Source organism: Dermochelys coriacea, chromosome 3 (assembly GCF_009764565.3).
Source record: "Dermochelys coriacea isolate rDerCor1 chromosome 3, rDerCor1.pri.v4, whole genome shotgun sequence".
NCBI lineage: Eukaryota > Metazoa > Chordata > Testudines > Dermochelyidae > Dermochelys > Dermochelys coriacea.
The window spans coordinates 45,201,195-45,225,479 of record NC_050070.1 but is presented as its reverse complement, the minus strand read 5'-3'; the positions used below and the strand labels follow the sequence as shown (position 1 = coordinate 45,225,479).

At 39.4% G+C, this 24,285-nt stretch overlaps 2 protein-coding genes across 15 annotated transcripts in view; one reads left to right on the top strand and one right to left on the bottom strand.

The window, feature by feature from the left end:
* Positions 1-24,285, bottom strand: part of MCPH1 (microcephalin 1) — a 229,824-nt gene that overhangs the window by 63,607 nt on the left and 141,932 nt on the right. The window lies entirely within an intron of this gene.
* Positions 1-24,285, top strand: part of ANGPT2 (angiopoietin 2) — a 72,129-nt gene that overhangs the window by 12,391 nt on the left and 35,453 nt on the right. For both annotated transcript variants that reach the window (XM_038397551.2, XM_038397552.2), the window contains exons 2-3: positions 12,050-12,205; positions 19,609-19,730. In XM_038397551.2, the coding sequence (XP_038253479.1) occupies positions 12,050-12,205; positions 19,609-19,730 (278 nt within the window). The remainder of the gene's footprint in view (positions 1-12,049; positions 12,206-19,608; positions 19,731-24,285) is intronic.

Sequence of the window (24,285 nt, the reverse complement as noted above, 5' to 3'; positions counted from 1 at the left end):
TATAATAGGTCAGCCCATGTCATGAGACATTTGTAAAACAGGGTATCTTCTCAAAGGAGAAATTTATGACAGACTTCAGTGGATCTGGGAACTAAAGTACAATAAAAAGGTAACGAGAGAGCTTAATCCCAAGTAGCTCCACTAACTTCCTAAAAACTTCATGGTATTAGTAAATTTGTTGGACAATACCTGTATGCATACAGACCCCAGAGCATCCCTGGTGATAAAGTACTACTAATGAAGCAAGTCACCTATAGTCTATTTGTTCTATCCAGTTCACTGTCCTGCTGAAAACAGACTAAGCAAGTAGAAAAGGATTACTTCATATCTCGAGTACTGACAGTTTATTCAGACTGTATGTTCTTCAGTGCAGGAACACGTCTTTATACCTGTCTGCAAACGTCCACGCTCATAATTGGTGCTGTACAAATATTATTAATACTGACAATGCAAAGGCTTTAGATACTCCACATCCTCTCCAAAAAAAAAATAGAATATTTAATTTGTTATAATGAAAGTTTGGCTTGACACGAATCTTGAATAAAAAATTAAGTAACGTGTGGCAAGGTTACTTATATTCTTTGTAAATGAGGATTCCTAACTCTAAATAGCTTAAAGTGGTTTGGATGAACCCATTCATTATGTTCACACAAGACTTTTTATACATAGTCCAGTGAATAGCAGGAGCACCACTGACTCACTGTCTTCCTGGCTTCACTGCTACTGAACTTTGGCAAAATGCCATTAATGACTCAGACATTTATTTATTTATTTGTCCTTTATTTTTAGACTAATGGGAACTTTATGAATTCCTTCCCTGCCTTCTAAGAGCAAATACCACTTAACTTTGATCTTGAAAAACAGTGTTTTAGAATAAAAGCTCAGGTAATTTCATCTATTTCTGATTATATAATAGGTTGGGTTTTTTTGCTTTTTACTGATATTACTTATTTACTGATAAACACATTGGGTTTCATACAGAAAGTGATTAAAACTATTACAATGTTTTCTAGCATGCGCTTATTTGCCGAGAATATTTAAAGAAATCTCAAGCACAGAAATTAAAATAGATACGAGTATATTTTCATTTATAGTCCAGATACTCTAAAATATAATCCACCCCAATATTAAATATCATCAAGGATATTAAATACCTTCACTCTCTTTTAAATGGCAAACTATTTAGGAAAAAATATGATTTGCATATGTGAGATTACAAATTACAATATTTGGAATTGTGAAGAGCTTTTGGATATCTTGAGATCTGAAAATCCCTCTCTACCTACTATGTACTTTTGTGCTTTTTCACAACAGTCATTTGGGTCACAATATTTGCAGTTAGCTCAAAATATGTAAGGGAAAATATTCATATCATGCTACAAAATCTTTTAGTATTGAGAAGTTCCACATAAACCACTGTGCTTTCAGATGAGACTATATCTCTTGACATTGTCATTCTTTATAAATGCTTGTGAAGACAATGTAGATATTTATATTCATTAGGTTTCATGTCATTAATGGAGATTTGATTTTCATCTTTATCTTATTTTCTTTCCCTGAAGGGGACATCAGGCATATAATTTGTTTTTAATGTGCTTATTTACTATTCTAAACACTATCACTTAAACCTTTAGCATTTTATTCTAAAATTGTATTGTGAACATTTTCCAATATATCCCAATGGATGTCCATATATTATTCATTTATGTTTTTACTTTTACTTTCACTTTTTTTTGGGGGGGGAGGCCAGGAGGGACAACAGAAAAGAGAGATGAAACAAAGCTTAGCAGGAGGCCTGGTCTGGCACAAATACACTCAGTAGGACATGTAAAGAACTAACACTGCAGGCTTCTCAAGCATTTCCACAGGCATTCTCAAGAGGATTATTTTTCCCTTGTGAAACAGAAGTCTAAAGGGACTTCCTGCCCTAAGCATCAACAGCAACAAACCAGTTTTAAATTGACAACACTGCAAACAATTTTAAACTGACTTTCTTCCAGCCTGAAATCATGTGCTTATTTTATAGTCTATTCATTTTTCTTCAAGTTGCAGAACACTAAATTCCTGTTTCCGTTTTGGCTTTTAGTAAAATGGAATAAGATTTATTTTATTTTTCTAATACTGTTGCAACAAAAACCTCATGTTACATACTTTTAATTGGGAATTTTTATACAAAGAGAACATGATCACAAATAGGCAAATGAAGTTAGCTTTTTTCTTTTTAAACATGAAGATAATACTTTAAAATTTGTTTCCTTAGGTCCAGTAATATAAATGGAACATGAAAGTGCTATCAATATTTTCAATTTATGCTTCCATTTTAGTTAATAGCTAACATTGACAGAAAGTGAAAATAAATATGGAGATAAAGAAAATAGAATGTTTGCAAAATAGAAAGCTTAACTATGTTTAGCCTTCATATTATTGAGAAGTTACAGCCATGCAGAGACAAATGTGAGCAAATTAATGCAGAGTATGGTGAGAACAATTAGTATCATTTTTCATTCTTTCTACATTACAGTATACATGTGTCAAGGTTCCTTCCCCACTCTGAACTCTAGGGTACAGATGTGGGGACCTGCATGAAAACCTCCTAAGCTTACTTTTACCAGCTTAGGTTAAAACTTCCCCAAGGTACAAACTATTTTACCCTTTGCCCTTGGACTTCCACTGCCACCACCAAACGTCTCGTCTCACTGGGTTTATTTTTGAGAAAGCATTGTTTGGAAACATCTTTCCCCCCACAATCCTCACCAAAACCTTGCACCCCCCTGCCTGGGGAAGGCTTAATAAAAATCCTCACCAATTTGCACAAGTGACCACAGACCCAAACCCTTAGATCTTAAGAACAATGAAAAAAGCATTCAATTTCTTACAAGAAGAATTTTAATACAAGAAAAGGTAAAAAGAATCACCTCTGAAAAATCAGGATGGTAAATACCTTACAGGGTAATTAGATTCAAAACATAGAGAATCCCTCTAGGCAAAACCTTAAGTTACAAGACAGACACACAGACAGGAATATTCATTCTATTCAGCACAGCCTATTTCCTCAGCCATTTAAAGAAATCATAATCTAACGCAAATCTAGCTAGATTACTTAGTAAATTCTAAGACTCCATTCAGTGTTCAGTCCCCGGAAAAAGCATCACACAGACAGACAGACCCTTTGTTTCTCCCTCCCTCCAGCTTTGAAAGTATCTTGTCTCCTTATTGGTCATTGTGGTCAGTTGCCAGCAAGGTTATCCTAGCTTCTTAACCCTTTACAGGTGAAAGGGTTTTTCCTCTGGCCAGGAGGGATTTTAAAGGTGTTTACCCTTCCCTTTATATTTATGACAACATGATAGCTAAATCTGAGTTCAGGAACCCCACTGTCAAAGACTGGCTTAAGATTTCTCAAATTTAATAATTCTGGAAAAAATATTAATGTTTCTGTACTTGTAAGAATGATGAAAGACTTGTATGCTCGTATATTTAACCAAACTATACTTTTTCCTTCGTATAAAGCCTGAAATATATTTCATTGTTATACATGTTCATTGACATACAGGAAAACAATTTCACCTTAAGCAACACTTAGTGTAGCTTTTAATTTTGAATAAAAACATAAAATGTAATATTTAATCTCTTATCTTTAAATTAAAAAAACAGTCATTTAAATGACATAGATTTCAGAGACTTGTATTTTAAGTCTATATACACTATGATCTCCAGCCTGAGCAAGAATGCACCTGTGAGTTAGCATTCCCAGGAGTTCCACCAGGGCCACCTGAACTAATTCCCACTGCCACATCTGTACATTTGGGGGAAGTGCTTTAAAAGGTGTTCCAGATTGTGGGACAGATGCTACCTCATGTGACTCAGTCAGCCAGCGATAAACTGAATGGGGCCATACAGCAGACACTCTGAAACAGGCAAGAAAGTGAGACCAAGGCCCAATTGTGCTAGAGGTATAGTTTATCTTTTGTAAGCGACTACAGTGACTCTTTCAATCTCTCTCATTTTGTCCAATAAAATCTAGAGAATTAGAAACAGGAAGCTTAGACAACGTAGTGAATGTGGTATAGAGAAACAAAGCAATTATACATATTTTCCTAACTAAATATTATGCAGACCTTGTTTTACTTTAATTTTTTCCCCTCAGATTTTTTCTAAATCAATTTAGGAGATTAATTGCACAAAGTAATTGCTATGTTCCATAATGTATGCAGTGTTGTTGTAGCCATGTTGGTCTCAGGACATTATTGAGACAAGGTGATTGAGGAAATATCTTTTACTGGACCAACTTCTGTTGGTGAAGAGACACCAACCTTACCTCCATGGATGTCACCTACCTATACACCAACACCACTCAGTGATGGCATCGCTGTCTGCCTCAAATATTTACCAGATCATGTATAACCCTGAGATATCTACCTCAATCAAATGGTCAAACTCATCCATTTCATCCTCACACAACAATTTTACATTCAACAACAAAATACTTTGGACAAAGTATGAGGACAGCCATGGATAGTAGGATGGTTACCCAGTATGCCAACCTCTTCATGGGCCACCTTGAAGAAGAATTTCTGGTTGAATGCACCATGAAACCAATGATATACTTGAGCTACATTGATGATATTTCATTTTCTTGAGGGATAGCCTCATAGGATTTCCACCACAACTTCAATAACTCTACCACCCATCCATCAAACTCTCTGTAGAACACGCCCATACTAACATCCACTTCTTGAGCACACAATCAGCTTCAACAATGGAACCCTACAGACAACTATATACAAGAAACCCATGGATCTATCTTCACAGATCCATTGACCATGCCAAACACCAAGAAATCAGTTATCTACAGCCAGGAACTCAGATACCACAGGAAGTCCAGGATATATACCTTAACACCACTTTCACGAAATAAGGACACGGCAGAGAAACAGACTGCATCATGAAACAGGCCATCCCAAATACCCTAAAAGAACCTGCTTCAATACAAATATAAAGCCCCCTCTGAGCACACACCACTAGTTGTCACCTACCACCCCACATTGGGATATGGGGTATCAAACAATTACAACCCATACACATGGGGAACACATCCTGAAATAAATTGTTCCTGAACACCATCTTCTGGTCTTCACACACACACACCAACCTCCTCATCAGAAGTATGCTCCCCACAGATCAGGACACACTAACTCAAAGCAGTACTGACCCTACCATAAAATATGCAAATCCTGTACACACATTTCCACTGCTACTATGATCAACACCCCATAACACACCTTTCACAGTCCATGAGTCCTACACATGCCTATCACAACATGTGCTGTACCTCATCCAGTGCACTAAATGCCCCAACAACAACTATGTGGATGAAACCAGACAATCACTAAGCTCTTGAATGAACTCAGACAGAAAAACAAACAAATATACCTGTGGGTGAACACTTTTCATAAAGCAATCATTCTATATCTGACCTCTCAATCCTCATTCTCAAAGGAAATCTGCACAACACCCTCAAAAGACAAGCCTTGAGCTTTAATTCATAACTTTGCTAGATTCTATACCTTTAGATCTTATTACAACAATCTATAACCCACTTAATTCACCCCTAGCTTTTCCCCCCTCTTCCCCGTCTATGACTGGAGAGCTGTTAATGTGCCACTTTACCATGAATGATCCCTTGAAATATGTCAACTGTTTATGCTAAACAATCTGTTCCACCTTGTATTTAGCTGTGACACTCTGAGTATGTTTCACAGACTTGAAGAAGAGCTCTTTGTAAGTTTGAATATTAACTCACTCGTGTTCCATAATGCCAAGTAACGTTTTGTATTTTACAAAAGTTTAAAATACATAATTTGCAGAGAACACTGCTGAATATAATCAAAGTCTGAGGACAACTACAGCCAGGTCTACACTACAGATCTATATTGGTATAGCTACATCACTCACGGGTGTGAAAAATCCAAACCCCTGAGCAAAAGTTATACCGATCTAACCCTCTATGTAGACAGCACTATGTTGATGGGAGAGCTCCTTGGGAAGGTGGATTAACTATGCCAAGGGGAGAGACTCTCCTGTTGGCAGAGTAGTGTCTTCACTAACATGCGACAGCTGCGCTACTGTAGCACTATATGCGAAGACAACCACTATAGCTATTTCCGGGGGAAAGGATTAATAGGAATGCTGAAAAACAGAATTAACATAAAAAGAGGGTCAGAAATGTCCTTCTCAAACTCTTGCCTCCTCTGCTGAAAATATGGAGGTTTGCTATGTCTCCTACTTTCATGTCTCACCATATTTCTCAGTGTTTGTCAGAGAAAAGAACAAGAGGGGAGAGAGCAGGGCTTTAAAAAAACTATAGGAAAATGACCAATTGACATTGCAGGTCTCTTGACCACAGGGAGAGGATGACTTTGTGAGGACACCTCCTCTTACTGCTACCCTCACAATGTACCGCTAAGTGTTAAGCCAAGTCTACACTTAAAATTTTTGCTGGTATAGTAGTTAGAGAAGGGATTTTTTTTTAAGAAAACAAAACAAAACAAAAAACAAGCAATATTTCTATAATGGCAGAAGCCCTATACTAGATGCAGTTATACCACCCAAAAAGCGTTTTCGATGGTATAGTTTATTTCATTTGGGGATCCAGGATAAGCTATATTAGGAGAGTTTGCTGGTATAGCTATCCTGGCAATCCTATCCTAACAGCTATCCTACTGTGCTACAGACTATTCCCAAGTCCATTCTGTTAGGTGTCCAATTGTCACCTTATGGGAATGAAACTGTTTCTAGTTTCTCGGAAAACCTCTGCTATGCTCAAAAATTCTCCTCTCTAGATCCCTCCAACAAACTGAGGTAAGTGGCTTAGGTGCCTTTTCTTGGTTTTTCCTCTCACATTTCTCTTCTCTTAGTTTACTCCTCAGATATTTCTTCACAAGTGAGTGGGCAGTTCAGGCTTTCTTCCTCTGCCATCTAATCAAAGTACCAAGCTTGATGAATTCTTCTACTCTATTTTTCTCTTAGGAGGGTGGGTATAGTACATTTCTCCTCTCTTTAGCAATGGATTGTCAATTTTCCTTCTGTCTGTTGGGTGTGCACTTTGCCAGAGGGCTGAAATCTCTCAATGACCTACCTGCTACAGCTTTCTCTTCTTAAATGCATCTGCTTTATTGCAGAACCTGGGAGATCTCTTTGGGAGCCTGAATGGTTGTTTTAGTGCTGATGACTCAACCTCAGATAGCCATCAATAGAATACGAGGCTAAGGCTATGTCTACACTACAGACCTTAGAGCGGTATAGCTATACCGCTACAGCTGTGCTACTGTAAGGTCTCACCAGTAGTCACTCTTTGCCGAGAGCTCTCCTGCCAGCATAATTAAATCACCCCAATCAGCAGCATTAGCTATGGAGAGCTCTCCATACCAGCACTTTTGTCGGTGAAACTTTTTTCACACCTCTGACGGACAAAAGTGGTAGTATAGACAAAGTCTATATTGAGGATTTCATGGAAATTGTGTACCATTTCACAAATAGAAATGCAGATCCAACAAGGTTAACAATGGTAGAGGCACTAGTGTAGTTCAGCTGCAGGCATTTTTACCATTGTTGCTAGTACCAGAGGAGCTGTGCCAGTGCTAAAGTATCTGTGAGAGATTTCCCTAAAATCCTCAGTGTAGTCCGAGATTATAATCACACTGCATGCACAGTAGTATCAGAATGCTATAAGGAAATAAGCAAGCAGTTAATAGTAATTGCTGTGTGGTCTCGTCTCTCCTCCCATCTCATCCTGCTGAAAGATAATTTGTATTAGATTTGTGTTTTCTGGACTGAAAACTAAATAAAAGATCATGCTCATTTCAATAGCAGATATCAGTTACTTCAATCAATTTGTTAGCATCATGCTTTAATCACAGTTATCAGAATAACTTATTTCCACCTACTATTATTTTCATTCCCTCCTTAGAGATGCTAACATCTTAAAACTAGATGTTAAAATACTAATGTTTTTAACTGTGTTATAAATTAGATTACTCATAATAAATAATGTTATATTAATTAAAATGAGAAGTTTAATTTAAATTCACTAATTATATTCTGATGATACTTTACATCCACCCACAATAAATGAGCTAATCTGTTTCCTTTTTGTTTTAGTTTTTAGTCAATTTCATCATCAAGTCCTTCTACTATGGCAAGGCTTCATTAGTTGGGTTACAAGGGTGGGTTAGGGACTCATGGTTCATGGCACATATCTCTCATTGTCTGGGGAATAAACGTGGCTGTTATCAGGATGAGCCTACTTTGATTAAAAAGTTTGATTGTTCGCTCCACTCAGGGACCTTTGAGACTGAGATCTGCATCATGTACTATATGCTTATTCATGCCATTCATGGGGGTTGGCAATTGGCAAATTAGGGATTTTAATGTGTGTATTAATAAAACAATTATTGCTGCCAAGAACATAAATGTTTAGTTTGTTTCGATAAACCATTTAGCATTCAAGAAAACAAAACCAAAATCTCATTTATAATTTTAAATGGATAAATTACAAAATAAAATGTCTCCAGAAAAGCACAAATTATTTGTTAGTCTATTAGCAAAGTTGTTCTGTAAGATGAACACAAACTACACAATATGGATCACGAAGATTCTTCATTTAACTAAGAATTGGCAAGTCAATTCTTTCTGCAAGTGATTAATAATATACTCAAACCAACAGCTGAAAGATAATTTTCTATTAACAGATACTACATGTTTTTCTTTCCCTCACCAATTTCAAGCTTGCTGTTTGTTAAAAAATCTTGGCTATAATAATGATGTTTTAGAATGTGTTCCAATATGATTGATCTGCCCTCGTTCTTTTGGCAACTTAAGTTAAACATTTCTGTCAAATTTTATCATTTAATATATGAATTTGAAGTAATAAGGGATGACAGTCCAGATTTTACATCTAAATAAAGTGCTTTATATGTGTGTCTAAAAATGTTTTATCGTTGTACTAAAAGTCTTAACTATGAAATAAACTAATTTTTAAAGTGTTTTTTGAACTCTTTCTAAAAGCTTTGGGATCAAAACCTGTGTTAAAAGGGTTACTTTTCTGTGAATTCACTCAGGGTTACTTTCTTTAATAAGGTGTCATTAACATGCATTGAACATATGGTTTTTACACAAAAATTTCATCCAGTACTAACTTCAATGACAAAAAAAACTTTGGAGAATATCACTGCATGGTGCAGTTAGAATACTGTCATATTGTGCCATCTTTCAAATTCTATCAGAAATCTACCTCCTTTCCCTGATCCTTCAAAACAGAACCTTTGAAGTCTATTTATTATGTGGTTCTGTGAACTGTGCTTCTTTTTAAGGCTGAACTGAATGTTGCATTTAAAAACAGGAATGTAACCACTTTACTATGCAGGACAAATACTGTGTATTCTCTCCAAAATTACAGCACTTTCGAGTACACAGATTTTCTGGGAATTTACAGGTAAATCAGTTTCTGAATTAAAACAAATATAAAAAACAGGTAATTTAAAAAATTTTGCAGCTGGAGTCTGACCATTTCCCCCCAAAAAATCTTAATGTAATAACGAAGATGCAGAATTCCCATAAAGTTAAAACTCACTGAAGTCTCATGTATTGACTATGGTTAGAGACTTTTTCTCTTTGAAAGTCAGTGCTATCTGAGGTTGAGTCATCAGCACTAAAACAACCATTCAGGCTCCCAAAGAGATCTCCCAGGTTCTGCAATAAAGCAGATGCATTTAAGAAGAGAAAGCTGTAGCAGGTAGGTCATTGAGAGATTTCAGCCCTCTGGCAAAGTGCACACCCAACAGACAGAAGGAAAATTGACAATCCATTGCTAAAGAGAGGAGAAATGTACTATACCCACCCTCCTAAGAGAAAAATAGAGTAGAAGAATTCATCAAGCTTGGTACTTTGATTAGATGGCAGAGGAAGAAAGCCTGAACTGCCCACTCACTTGTGAAGAAATATCTGAGGAGTAAACTAAGAGAAGAGAAATGTGAGAGGAAAAACCAAGAAAAGGCACCTAAGCCACTGGATGAAATAACACTTAGACTTTCTTTTTCTCCTTCCTTAGAGGTTTTTAAGGTCAGGCTTGACAAAGCCCTGGCTGGGATGATTTAACTGGGACTTGGTCCTGCTTTGAGCAGGGGGTTGGACTAGATGACCTTCTGGGGTCCCTTCCAACCCTGATATTCTATGATTCTATGATTCTTACAAGCAGCAGTAAAAAGCAAAAAGGGGGTTTGTGCGCTATATTTAACCCCATAAAGATGTTGGGTTTTGAGAGAGATGCTCTATTCTAATTCCAAAGCACTGGGAAAACACGTGGCCCTTCAGCAAACAGGGGTTTCTTTCTTTTATTCTTAATTCTTCTGAAAGGCCTCTATGCTTTATAAGACTGTGAAGCTTCAGAAATTCTGAAATGTAATTTGGAGATGCCAGCTTCCTTTTCTTTCTTTAGCAGGTTTCATCATCGAGACCAAAACCTCTCAGATCCTCAAAGAGAAAGATTTTATTTATTTTACTCATATAAGCTCTAAAATCCTGAGATTTTGAAAGAATACCTTTTTTTAAAAAAACTCCCATAGTACTGAAATCCATAAAATGATTTTAAAGAGTCCATTTTGACCCTTCATCTCAGACTCTATGGATTTGGTTTTGTGAATGGTTTTGAATAAAACAAGATATAGACAAAGCCTGGCAGCTTCAGACTAAAGAATGAACCTTTCAAAATGAGTTGGATTCTAAAAGGAATCTCACTGATTCCTTAGGGTGACAAATATAGTTGTAATTTTAACCCAGCAACTGTAAACTTCCAATGTTAAAATGAATGAGGGACTGGATCAAAGAAAAATGTCTTAATATTTCATATTCCTGGAATTTGGTATCCCAGGTTTTCTTTTAAATGCAGACATTCACCCTTGAAATTGATTTGAATACCATAGGGTTTGAACCCCTCCCCAGCGATGCGTGTTGCCTTAAATAATAGTTCATTAATAGCTTACATTATCAGAGTGATTTACATCCAAATCATTGGATATTTAAAAATTCAACAAATTCTTGGTCAAAGAATTTTATTTTTGCATTCCTAGACATGTGGTGTTTATAGTAACCAAAATGGCTCACCATAGGTTTCATCTGTTTGAAAGGCTCTTGAATAAATATATACTCACACACATACACATTATATATATAGATAGATATATATATAGAGAGAGATAAAATCAGACTTCTTCTCTGATCTTTAATCATGCAGCTAAAAAATGCTCTTCAAAATATTTCTGAAGTCTTGATAGAGGAAGGTGACTAAACTCTTAGGTATTTGTCTTCTAAAATTTTCCATAACTACTAACACTAGTGCAGCAGCTCTAGTGGCAACAATGGTGGGAGTGCTAGTATAGACAAGGTTCAAAGTGGCTGACAGCATTTTAACCTTGGTTATTTAAAGAGTCCATTTTGACCCTTCATCTCAGACTATGGATTTGGTTTTGTAAATGGTTTTGAATAAAACAATATATAGGCACAGCCTGGCAGCTTCAGACTAAAGAATGAACCTTTCAAAATATGTTGGATTCTAAAAGGAACCTCATTGATTCCTTAAGGTGACAAATATAGTTGTAATATAGCAGCTCACCGCTGCTGTTCTGAGCATTTGGGGGGGGGGGGAGGGATAGCTCAGTGGTTTGAGCATTGGCCTGCTAAACCCAGGGTTGTGAGCTCTATCCTTGAGGGGGCCATTTAGGGATCTGGGGCAAAAATTGGGGATTGGTCCTGCTTTGAGCAGGGGGTTGGATTAGTTGACCTCCTGAGGTCGCTTCCAATCCTGATATTCTATAATTCTATTTCTAAACCTGCCCAGAATAGTTCTACACAATAGTGGTTAACTCTGGTGGTCACAAGATCCTTAACTCGGCATGCACTCCTGCCATTGCTCCCTCTGGTGGAGCTAATCTGCATGTTGACTGTATTCTTAAACAAAAATACAAAGAAAGCAATTATCTTTCTTTTCCTCTTGTAGCTTGAGAATTATATCCAAGACAATATGAAGAAAGAAATGGTAGAGATCCAGCAAAATGCAGTGCAGAATCAGACTGCAGTAATGATTGAAATAGGCACAAACCTACTGAATCAAACAGCTGAACAGACCCGCAAGTTGACAGATGTTGAAGCTCAAGTAAGTAATACATTTCAGATTTTCATTGACTTTAGTGGGCTTTGAAGCAACCCATACAAGGGATCATAACAGGGAAATTTTAAAATGTTAGCTGCATATTTCTTTAATACATAATGCACTTAAAACCTCCAAGATCTGCCCCAGCCTAAACTGAATAATCATATAATCTGTTGTAACCCATACTACTTCCCCTTCCTGATTATTCACATCCAATTTGTCAAGTCAAAGCTAAACTGGAGTTTTATTTTCTTTGGGACAGGGACCATGCTTCTGATCTGCTAAATGACTTTCTAGGCTTCAGAGTACTGTAAAAATAAAAATGATTCTATTTTCTGCTCTTTATTTTATTTTTTCCTAATCAGTAAGTGTCCTCCATGATAGCTTATTCTCTCCTTGTGGATACTGTTGTGATATCATAATGAATCTAGGATAATCACAGTCATTTCCACCATAAGACGCTAATGTCATAAGTACATTTTTATGATTTCACTGTGGGATGAACCATAAGAAGATTAAATGAGTGGAAGAAAGGCTGAGGAATTAGAAGAAGCTACTGGAAAAAGTAAATGGCAAATTTTTTTTCTAGTTGACTTCAGTGTGAAAGTCCCACTTTAAGTGTGGGTCTTTAAAAGAAACTGAGAAGTTCCCATACTAAAGTGGAAAAACTTTACATAATTCCAGCACTGGTTTAAGGCTCAAGACAATTGCATCCACAAGTATGGTCACTACTGAATAACCACATACCTTCTATCTTATTGCTGTAGTTAAAAAAACAAACAAAAAACAGTTTAACAATTATTACCACACAATAAGTGACGCACATTTTTCAAAATGAATGAATTTAAAGGTATATCATTAATTATTGCTCTAATTGAAAAGCATTTGTTCTGCTAGCAGACAAATCATCAAAAACTGATTTTTTCTAAATGCCTCAGCAAACAAACAGTTCTAAATTGTAGAGTAAGGTTATGTCTACACTACGAAATTATGTCGATTTTATAGAAGTCTATCTTTAGAAAGCGATTTTATACAGTCTATTGTGTATGTCCCCACTAAGCACATTAAGTCGACGGAGTGTGTCCTCACTACCAGGGCTAGCACTGACTCATGGAGTGTTGCACTGTGGGAAGCTATCCCTCTGTTCCCGCAGTCTCTTCTGCCTATTGGAATTCTGGGTTAAGCTCCCAATGCCTGATGGGGCAAAAACATTGTCGTGGGTGGTGTTGGCAACATGTCGTCAGTCTCCCCTCCCTCCCTCTGTGAAAGCAACTGCAAACAATCATTTAGCACCTTTTTTCCTGGGTTACCCGTGTAGATGCCATAGCACGGCAAGCATGGAGCCCGCTCAGCTCACCGCTGCTGTTCTGAGCATTGTAAACACCTCGCGCATTATACTGCAGTATGTGCGGAACCTGGCTCAGAGACAGCAGCATGAGGACATGTGAGGAGGTCATGGACACAGACATTCCTGAAAGCACAGGACATGGCAATTGAGATATCATGGCTGCAGTGGGGCTGGTTGATACAGTGGAACACCGATTCTGAGCCTGGCAAACAAGCAGATTGGTGGGACCGCATAGTCTTGCAGGTATGGGATGATTCCCAGTGGCTGCGAAACTTTCACATGCGTACCGCCACTTTCCTGGAACTCTGTGAATTGCTTTCCCTAGCCCTGAAGCGCAGGAATACCAAGATGAGAGCTGCCCTGACAGTTGAGAAGCAAGTGGTGATAGCCCTGTAGAAGCTTGCAATGCCTGACTGCTACCGGTCAGTCGGGAATCAATTTGGAGTGGGCAAATCTACTGTGGGGACTGCTGTGATTCAAGTAGCCAATGCAATCACAGACGTTCTGCTATCAAGGTTAGTGACTCTGGGGAAATGTGCAGGTCATAGCGGATGTGTTTCCCTAACTGAGGTGGGGCAATAGACGGAACGTATATCCCTATTTTGGCACCGGACCACCTTGTCAACCAGTACATAAACCGCAAGGGATACTTCTCAATGGTGCTGCAAGCACTAGTGGTTCACGAGGGACCTTTTCACCCACATCAACATGGGACAGTTGGGAAAGGTGCATGACACTCGCATCTTTAGGAACTCCATGCTGTTTGAGCAGCTGCAAGAAGAGACTTATTTCCCATACCAGAAAATTACTGTTGGGGATGTTGAAATGCCAGTAGTTATCCTTGGAGACCCAGCTTACCCCTTGTTCTCATGAAGCCATACATAGGCAGGCTGGACAGTAGTAAGAAGCAGTTCAACTATAGGCTGAGCAAGTGCAGAATGATGGTAAAATGTGCCTTTGGATGTTTAAAAGCTCTCTGGTGCTGTTTGCTGACTAGGTTAGACCTCAGTGCAACAAATATTCCAATTGTTATTACTGCTCGCTGTGTGCTCCGTAATATCTGTGAGAGTAAGGGGGAAATGTTTATGGAGGGGAGGGAAGTTGAGGCAAATCACCTGGTTGCCAATTTTGAACAGCCAGACACTAGGGTGATTAGAAAAACACAGATAGGTGCGCTGCGCATCAGAGAGGCTTTGAAAACCAGTTTCATGACTGGCCAGGCTTCGGTTTGACAGTTGTATGTGTGTTTCTCCTTTTTGCAAACCCGCCCCCCTTTGTTGGTTTTATTTTCCTGTAAGCCACCACCCTCCCCACTTCGATCACAGCTGGCAACGGAAATAAAGTCACTATTGTTTTGAAACCATGCATTCTTTCCTTATTAATTAAAAAAAAAGGGAGATAACGGATAAGGTAGCCCGGGTGGGGTGGGGGAGAAGGAGAGGAGGGAAGGACAAGAACACATTGCTTATTGTAGCCACATTACAAATCAAAACTGTTTGAATGACAGCCTTCTGTTGCTTGGGCCATCCTCTGGAGTGGAGTGGCTGGGTGCCTGGAGCCTCCCCTCTTCCCCCCCACCCCTCCGCATTCTTGTGTGTCTGGGTGAGAAGGATATGGAACTTGGGGAGGAGGACAGGCAGTTGTACAGTGGATGCAGCGGCGGTCTGTGCTCTTGTTGGCTTTCCTGCAGCTCCACCAGATGCCTGAGCATATCCACTTGCTCCCCCATTAGCCTCAGTATTGCATCCTGCCTCTTCTCATCATGCTCACTTAATGCTTTTCTGGACTTTGCCGCTGAATGCCTCCATGCATTCAGCTGTTCCCTATCAGTGCGGGAAGACTGCATGAGCTCGGAAAACATGCAATTGCGAGTGCGTTTTTTTCGCCTTCTGATCTGAGATAATCTCAGGGATGGAGATGATAGTGGGAGCATAGAAACATTTGCAGCTGCAGAGGGATATAAAGGGAGAGTAAAATTTATGATGATACATTTCTGAGAACAAGAAACTCTTTCACAGTGAATCAAGCAATTCACAGAAGACAGCACATGTGCTTTAGGTACAAGGTCACATTTTGCCTTTTATATTGAGCACCTGCCGGTATGATGACACATCACACACGGCTGGACAACAGAATTCAATTTCCAGGCAGCCATGGTAAGCCAAAGGGTGCGCGGGTTTGGCTTCTAATGCCTTCATATCATGTGGGAATGTTTTCAAACTGCAGCATTCTCCTTTCCCATAGCAAGCAATGCTAGTTGGGTTTGCCATTTAAAAGAAGGGGCTGTGGTTTTCAGGATGTGCAGCACACACCTGCCCTCACCCCTCCGCGTGGATATTTGCATGATCCCTTCACCTCTCCCTTTGCCACGTGGCTATGGGGTGATCCCTTTTAGCCAAGTGCAAACAGTAAAGCATGAACGGGGTTCTTTTACTGTTCCCTTACAAAAATTCCCCCATTTCAACCAGGTGACCATGAATAATATCACTCTCCTGAGGCTAACACAGAAAGATAAAGACTGAATCTTGCTTGAATGCCACCAAAACCCAGGACCATTCGCTGCCATGCTTTGTGCTGCAATGATTCCAGACTACTTGATACTGGCATGGCGTGGTAAAGTGTCCTACCATGGAGGACAAAATAAGGCAGCCCTCCTCAGAAACCTTCTGCAAAGGCTTTCAGAGTACCTCCAGGAGAGCTTCATGGAGATGTCCCTGGATTCTCGCTCCATCCCCAGACACTAACAGAATTTTCCAGTAGCTGTACTAGCTGTGAATGCATCCCAATTCTTCAGGGCAAATCAAACATTAAACATAATTGCTTTTAAACCCGTACTGTAGTTACAAATGTGCACGCACGAGAGGTGCCTTCTCCGGATTCAGGGTCCGGGAACCCGCCTTGGGAGAGTATTGGCTCCAGAGTGATGAAAAGGTCCTGGCCGCCGGCGAGAATGGATTCTCTGCTTGCCTGCTGCGCATTCTCCTCATCCTCCTCTTCCTCATCCACAAAATCCTTCTCCCTGTTGCGTGAGACTCCCCCCTTGCAGGTGTCCATGGACAGTGTTGGAGTAGTGATAGGATCCCCTTCTAGAATGCCATGCAGCTGATCATAGAAGTTGCATGTCTGGGGCTCTGACCCAGAGCGACCGTTTGTCTCCTTTGTCTTTTGGTAGGCTTGCCTGAGCAACTTGACTTTCACGCAGCATGCTGTGTGTCCCTATTGTAACCTCTGTCCATCACGCCCTGTGCAATTTTGGCATACATATTAGCATATCTTCTTTTTGATCGGAGTTCAGCCTGCACAGATTCTTCTCCCCATACAGCAATCAGATCCAGTGTCTCCCGTTCGCTCCATGCTAGAGCTCATTTGCGATTCTGGGGGGGGACTGCATGGTCACCTGTGCTACTGAGCTTGCCACGCTCACCAAACAGGAAATGAAATTCAAAAGTTCCCAGGGCTTTTCCTGTGTACCTGGCTAGTGCATCAGAATTGAAAGTGCTGTCCAGAGCGGTCACATTAGAGCACTCTGGGATAGCTCCCGGAGGCCAATAACGTCGATTTGCATCTGCACTACTCCAAATTCGATCCAGCAAGGTCGATTTTAGCACTACTCCCCTCGCCGGGGAGGAATACAGAAGTCGATTTTAAGAGCCCTTTAGGTCGATAGAACGGGGTTGCTTGTGTAGACGCATTCATTATAAAATTGACCTAACATGGCTAAATTCGACCTAACCCTGTAGTGTAGACCAGGGCTAAGATATACAAGGTTAAATCCTGGATTGAAGTAAAATGGCATTGTGTATTTTGTAACTTCTTTTAACATGGTAAGCAAATTCAGATATGTATTTCTATAGTAGATATTTAAAATATTTAGCATTTATGTTATGCTTCATATGTTCAAAGTATTGTACAAATATTAATTAATAAATATTCACAACACATACTGCTATTTATAGATATTATCTGGTTACTTGGAAGAGGTAATTTGTCACCTATAATATATATTTGTTTGAGTCTGTATGGTAAACTGATGGCTCCATTCAGAAACAAGTTAAATACATCTTTATGGCTTTATCACTAAGAACCACCATTTTTCAAGGATCCCCATGTTTTTTCACTTGCCGAGAAAATATTTGTATCCACTCATAGTAAAGTCTTCACAGAAATTACCCAACTAGGAAAAAGACTGTCACTACAACTTTCTTTCTCTCTCTCTGAAATTATTGTTAAGTAGGTTAAAAGCTTAATTAATAACAGATGGAGATTAACCAAACAATTGCTCTCTCAAGGACACTCATTCTTTGGCAATAATTCTCAATTACACTTAAGTGTGAAATCATGTCCTGAATGACTGTTTAACATGAAGGATGTGAGTAATCAATTCTTCCTGTCAACTAAAGCCAAATTCTGATGAACTAAAAAAAAAGCTATTCTAAAACAGAAAACTGACATTGTCTAGAGAACACACATAAGAATGTAATGTAACAAAGCAAAACCGATCTTCCACGCCACATCACAATACTATTGTTTTTTCAGTGGTAGATGTAATACTGAACAAAAAGGAACTTAGATAAGGAAATAGTTTACTAAAACTGAAACCATGGAATGAGTCTCTTAAAAATTTGGTCACAAGGTAAACAGTTCAATCCAAATGATGTTTTTCACTTCTAGACACCTGTGACTTTCTGGTCCCATTGAAGTCAAAGACAATATTCCCAACAACTTCAGCATGGCCAGGATTTCACCCAGTCATGTTAAAAGAAAATTCTTTATATAGTCATATAAGAATGGGAAGAATCTTACATAGGAAATTATTCTTCAAGAGCAAATACAATAAATACTCCTGAGGGAATTCTGCGCCAAAAAATTTAAAAATCTGCACCTAAAAATTCTGCAGGGGATCTAGGTGAAGGTGGTTGGGACTCTGCGGGGGGAACTGGGTGTGGGGTCCGAGTGGTGGGGGAGTGAGGCTTGATGGGGTGGGGGTCCAAGTGCAGCTGGTTGGGGGGTGGGGCTCATCAGAGGGGTCCAGATGTAGGGGGTAGGGTTTGTCAGGGTGAGGGTTTGATGGGCCTGTTTAACAGGGGAGCCCCAGCTGCTTCCGAGGGGATGCGGCATGCCTGGCTCCCGCTTCCCCCCACAATTCCCCATATCCCCTTTTCTTCATCGCACTCCCATATTCCCCTCCCCCCTTCCCTATTCCACCTCCCCTTTCTTCCCCACGGTCTCTTCCCCCGACCTCGCTTCTCTCATTTCCCCACTTCCGCCACAGGCATTCACTGTTGCACAAAATAGAAAATAGGAAGGTTCCCAGCACAGAAGGGGAGCACGATTGGCACTAGGACCCAAGAGGTGGCGTTCAGCTGCGGAGCCAGTGGAGCACAGACACAGCCTCCTTCATCTGGGCAGCTCTGCGTTTGCAGAATGAGGAGTGGCAGTGGCATGTAACCCCTGTGCCCCCCCATGCCTCGCCTCTGTTTGGAGGGGGGCAATCCCCCCCAAACTGTGTCCATGGTCGACTCCCGCCCTCCCCCCATGCAAGCTGCTTTCTTCAGGGAAACACAGGAAATCTGCTGGGGGGGAGGGGAGGAGGCGGGAAGGGGCATTTTCTGAGGGCACGCAGTCACGCAGAATCCCCCCAAGAGTAAATACATTTCAAATACTGATTCTCATCTACCTCATTAGAAAGCTAATGGACAAAGTAATTTTGAAACACAATCACCAATGTGGCTTACAAAACGACCACTGAAACATTCCTAAGGATAAAGATAAGTGGAAATATAAATTATGATGCATTTGTTTAGTGGTCGAATAAAACACTACTAGTAATTCTGAGCATTTTCCATTATACTCCTAATTAATATATTCATGCCCAAATCAGTATACGTATGCATGCACACATGTACATCTTTCAGATTATATGACAAACTACGTATTTTTATTTTATTTTCTACATGTGATAACTAGTGACTCTAGAATAGGATTAAATTATAACCAACCAAAAAAAACTTAGTCTGGGTTTTCAAAGTTGCGTTATTTATTTATTTATTTAATTTAGGTATTAAATCAGACAACAAGACTTGAACTTCAGCTTCTGGAACATTCTCTTTCAACCAACAAATTAGAAAGGCAGATTTCAGATCAAACCAATGAAATAACTAAGTTGCAAGAAAAAAACAGGTAAGATAGCTCTTCCTATCCAGCGTACTAAATTGTCCTTTTAATATTTTTTCCTGCATGAAAACATTTCTCTTCCAAAATGATACTTATGTGGTTGTGCCCAACTTACAGAACCTTTACTCAATTAAGAAATAATAAGGGGAAATCCTTTATTTTGGTAAGCATAAAATAATAAAGCTGGAATGAGAGGAGCAGAGCAAAAAAAACCCCACTGGAACCTCTGTATTCTCCAATTTATACAAATTGTCATTGGTGGTATTATTGCCTAAATTAAGTCTCAACCTAACTATTCTACCACTTTTCTACTGAAATAGTAATTTTTAAAAAACATCTACTAAAACATTCTCAAAAGAAAAATTATGTAAAAACTGAAATTTTTAGAACCTACTAATTTTATAAATGATTAGCTTTGTTCATGAAGTCTTGCTCCTCAAAGTGTAAATGTATTATTGTAAATACAAACCCACACTTCTGTATTGCCTTTGTATACAACTATTAATATTAGCTACACATTCTATTATGCAATGTTAAAGATTAATCTTGGATAACTGATTTGTTTCAGTAATGAATTCCACTCTGTGCACTACAAAAAAGTTTTCTTAAATAAAACATTTTTAGTTTGATGGTTTGGTTTTCCCCATGACCAATAAAGGAAATACGATTGTGTGCAATGAAGCCATAAATGTGCAGAAGCTCAAACATCTTCTTTAGGACTAAAATAAAAGCACTACCAGGACTAATATAAAAACAGACCAGGACACACCAATTGAAAGTGGCACCTGATTCTGCCAGAACAACAAATGCAAAACCTGCAGCTATTCCTCCACTGCTACAATGATCAATACCCCCACAACACAGCCTTTCACAATCCAGGGGTCATACACATGCCTATTATATGTGGTACACCTCATCCAGTGCACTAAATGCCCCAACAACTATGGGTGAAACCAGATAATCACTAAGCTCTCGAATGAAGTCACACAGGAAAATGATAAAAGACAAAAGCACCATATCATCTACTGGTGAACATTTTTCACAAAGCAATCACTCTATATTTGACCTCTCAGTCCTCATCCTCAAAGGAAACCCGCACAACACCTTCAAAAAACGAGCCAGAGAGCTTATGTTCATAACTTTGCTAGTTATTAAAAATCATGGTCTTACAACAATCTGTAACCCACTTTTTGTCCTATGATTAGAGTGGTGTAACTGGCCACTTCATCTTCAATGGTCCCTTAGAATACACATTAACTAGTCATGCTAAACTATGTTCGACCTTCTATTTAGCTACGACACTGAGCATCTTTCCCAGACCTCAGAAAGAGCTCTGTGTAGCTCAAAACCTTGCCTCTCTTACCAACAGAAGTTGATCCAATAAAAGATATTACCTCAGCCACCGGTCTCTCTAATATCCTGGGACTGACAACACTGCATATAAAAACATTGCCACACATCCCCAATCTATTGCCTGCTCACTTTCTGTCATACCTCTCCCTCTGCCTCTCTGAATGTTATTTAGAAAGGAGCTGAAATGGGCTCAGAAATGCATTTTAATGTCATTGTTTTGCAAGGGAAATATTGCATTTAAAGAGGAAATCAAACTACTATCATGTCATGACAGTTCTCATAATGAATACACAGATCCTTTGTTAGAATGATATCTTACTTTGGAGACACAATAGCCAACAACTAATAAATGGACTGGCACACTTGTTTGGATAAAAAGGCCATAGCTTTATTCAATCCAATACATATAAGAAGACAGGCAGAGAGCCACCTTATGAGCCTTGTTTTCTGCATGGCCTGCAGAGCCCATTGGCCCAGCAGAGTCCAAAAGCCCCAGCTGGCCAGCATCAGCTCTGAGCTCACTGCAGGGCCAGGATACACAAGCTTGCTTGCACCTTCTCTCCACCAGCCAGCCTAAATATAAAGGGCACAGCCAAGTAAAGATGTCTAGGTTTAAAAGATCTTAACCTATGTCAGACAGGAAACCACATCTTGGTTAAACAGTCCTGGGAAGTCACAGGAGATATCTTCATGTGAAAAGAGATTTTTCTTGTTGGAGTTAGGGTAAACTTTTCAGAAGTGCCTAAGTGACTTAAACTCCTAAGTCCCATCATCAAAAATGACTAGGCATTTAGCAGCCTAAGTCCTACTGACTTGCAGTGAGACATAGGGATGGTCTACACTGGGAATTTACAGCAGCATAGCTGTATCTCTCAAGGGTATGAAAAATTCACACACCTGAGAGATACAGCTATGCTGAACTAAACCCTGATATAGACAGCACTAGTGCTGCTGTAGCAGTTTAAGTGTAGACATACCAAAAGGCTCCTAAGTGCCTAAGTCACATGACACTTCCTTGGGGTGCCCAAGACTGAGTTACCTTGTTATTCCCCCTCCCTGCCTCAGTATGAGAAAGACTTGCTTGTGCATAACTGCTCATCAGCTCCCTGACAACACCAGTCTGTTACCCACCAAAATAATCTCCTCAGGGCTCTGCTAGCCTTATTTTGCCTTCCAGGTAACAAAAGATATACCCCAGCATCTGAATCCCTCTAAAATCATCCCCTGCAGTATTCTTGTCACTGGATACTCACAGAAATGATCAGGTTTGCTATCCCCAAAGGGAATGGCATACTTCAGCTTGTTTGAGTCAACTGAGGATTCACACTCTGCTTAATACCACAGCACTGAAATATATTTATAATAAAAATGAGAATAATTTTATTAAAGCACAGGGATTCAAAGATTCAAATGAGTAGTGAGTAAGAGTATTGGAAACAAAATGGTTACACACAAACCAAAAGTATAACATGGTTATTAGCATCTAAACTTAACTTTAACAGGCTAAAATCCCCGTCTAAAGTAATTTGTCACTTAAAGCAATCTTTCCCAGCATCACCAACCACATGGCTGGGATTGGCCATTTATTGATGCAAAAAGCACCCTTCCATTTTCTCTCTAAGTGACGCATAACAAAATGTCTTACTTGTCCACCAGTGATAGTCCAGTAAACCTTTGAAGTATATCCTTTCGCAGTGCACCCCCAGATAAAACTCTTTTCTCTCTTCCCCACGCCCCCCCCCACTGCTTGTTTTCCTGTCTACTCCTTTCCTGTTGACTTCACAAGTACGTTAACATGGAATGCAAACATAGCTCCCATTGTGTTTTGTTTACTATGCTTAATTTACATGAGAGACAGGGATAGGCGAATATGGGTCTGGCAGAAAACCTGCATGCTAACTCTGCTTTGATACAGACTTTAAAACATTTTCAGAATGTATACATAATTCTTCATACAGTGTCAGTACACATATTTTACACAGATATTAATGACCAGAATGTCACCAGCTTTCATTTGATACCCTACAAAACACTGTTTATGAATCAGTACCATGAAAGTGGTGCATTAGTAGTAGTGAGTTTGTCAGGCCTGAGTTTTATATAACAGTTGGCACTGAAGCGTTTTCCAATTAGAGTCAAAATTACTTCTCGGAATTGAACACTTTCTGAACCTGCTAACTGCAACCAAGATATAAATTCTTCTCTATGCCCACCAGAGCAAGACACAGGATTAGAGGACAGATTTAAAAATTTTTATTAGAGCTAATGTTAAAAAATGATATAATACATAGGTTGAGAAAAGAGTGTCTGTAAATCTGGATATATTGCTTAGTTTATCCACAAATACAAAGTTTGTTTTAAAAGTCGTAAGATACATATAGTGCATAATCAGCAATAACCCAAATTTAGGTGAATAAATTTAAGAATACAGTTTAGATATTAACATCCAAGTATTCAGGTACATCACTCACAAGAAGTTGTACAGAGAGTTGGTTGTGGAAAGCGAATATATCGATGAGTGAAGATTGTCCCTCAATAATTGAGAATTTAGGGTAGGTTGTCCATTTAGAAAGTACAATCTATCAGGGAAGTATTTCAGATACTTTACCGACTGCGTTTCTCATTGGAACTCCAGCTCATCCCACCTGGTATTGCTGTTGTCCAGTGATGTTTTATGTAGATGTCCCTCAACCATCTGATGGTGTCCGACACCATGAGTTGCCGCATTAGCCGAGTGTAGCATTGACCGATTCCGCATTCTCTCAACACTCACTGGCTACTGGGGTCCCACGTACCCAAGGCTCTGACGATCAGCATGTGTCTGAACCTGGTAACGCTTAGCTCTCAAGGTTTCAGCCAGAGGGGTGTATTTCTCTACCTTTCGAGCTCGGGCGTTGTGGAAGGCCGGGGTCCTGTTCTCAAAGGACACTCTGACATCCACCACGATGATCATCTTCCGGTTCTCATTTGTGATGATGATGTCCAATTACAGTTGTTGGTTCCGGGGATGGTGTAGTTCACAGCAACCTTTCCTACGAGTGGCAGGATAGTTCTGATCAGGCAATCTTGGATGGTGTTGTGTCGCAGCTGCCAGGCTCTGGAACAGGGCTTGCAGCTCCTTACTATCCAGCCTAACCCAATCAAACCTTGTTTCATCTCAGCTAAAAGTAAAGATGTGTTGTTGTCCGTTTGCACAGGACTATCCAGG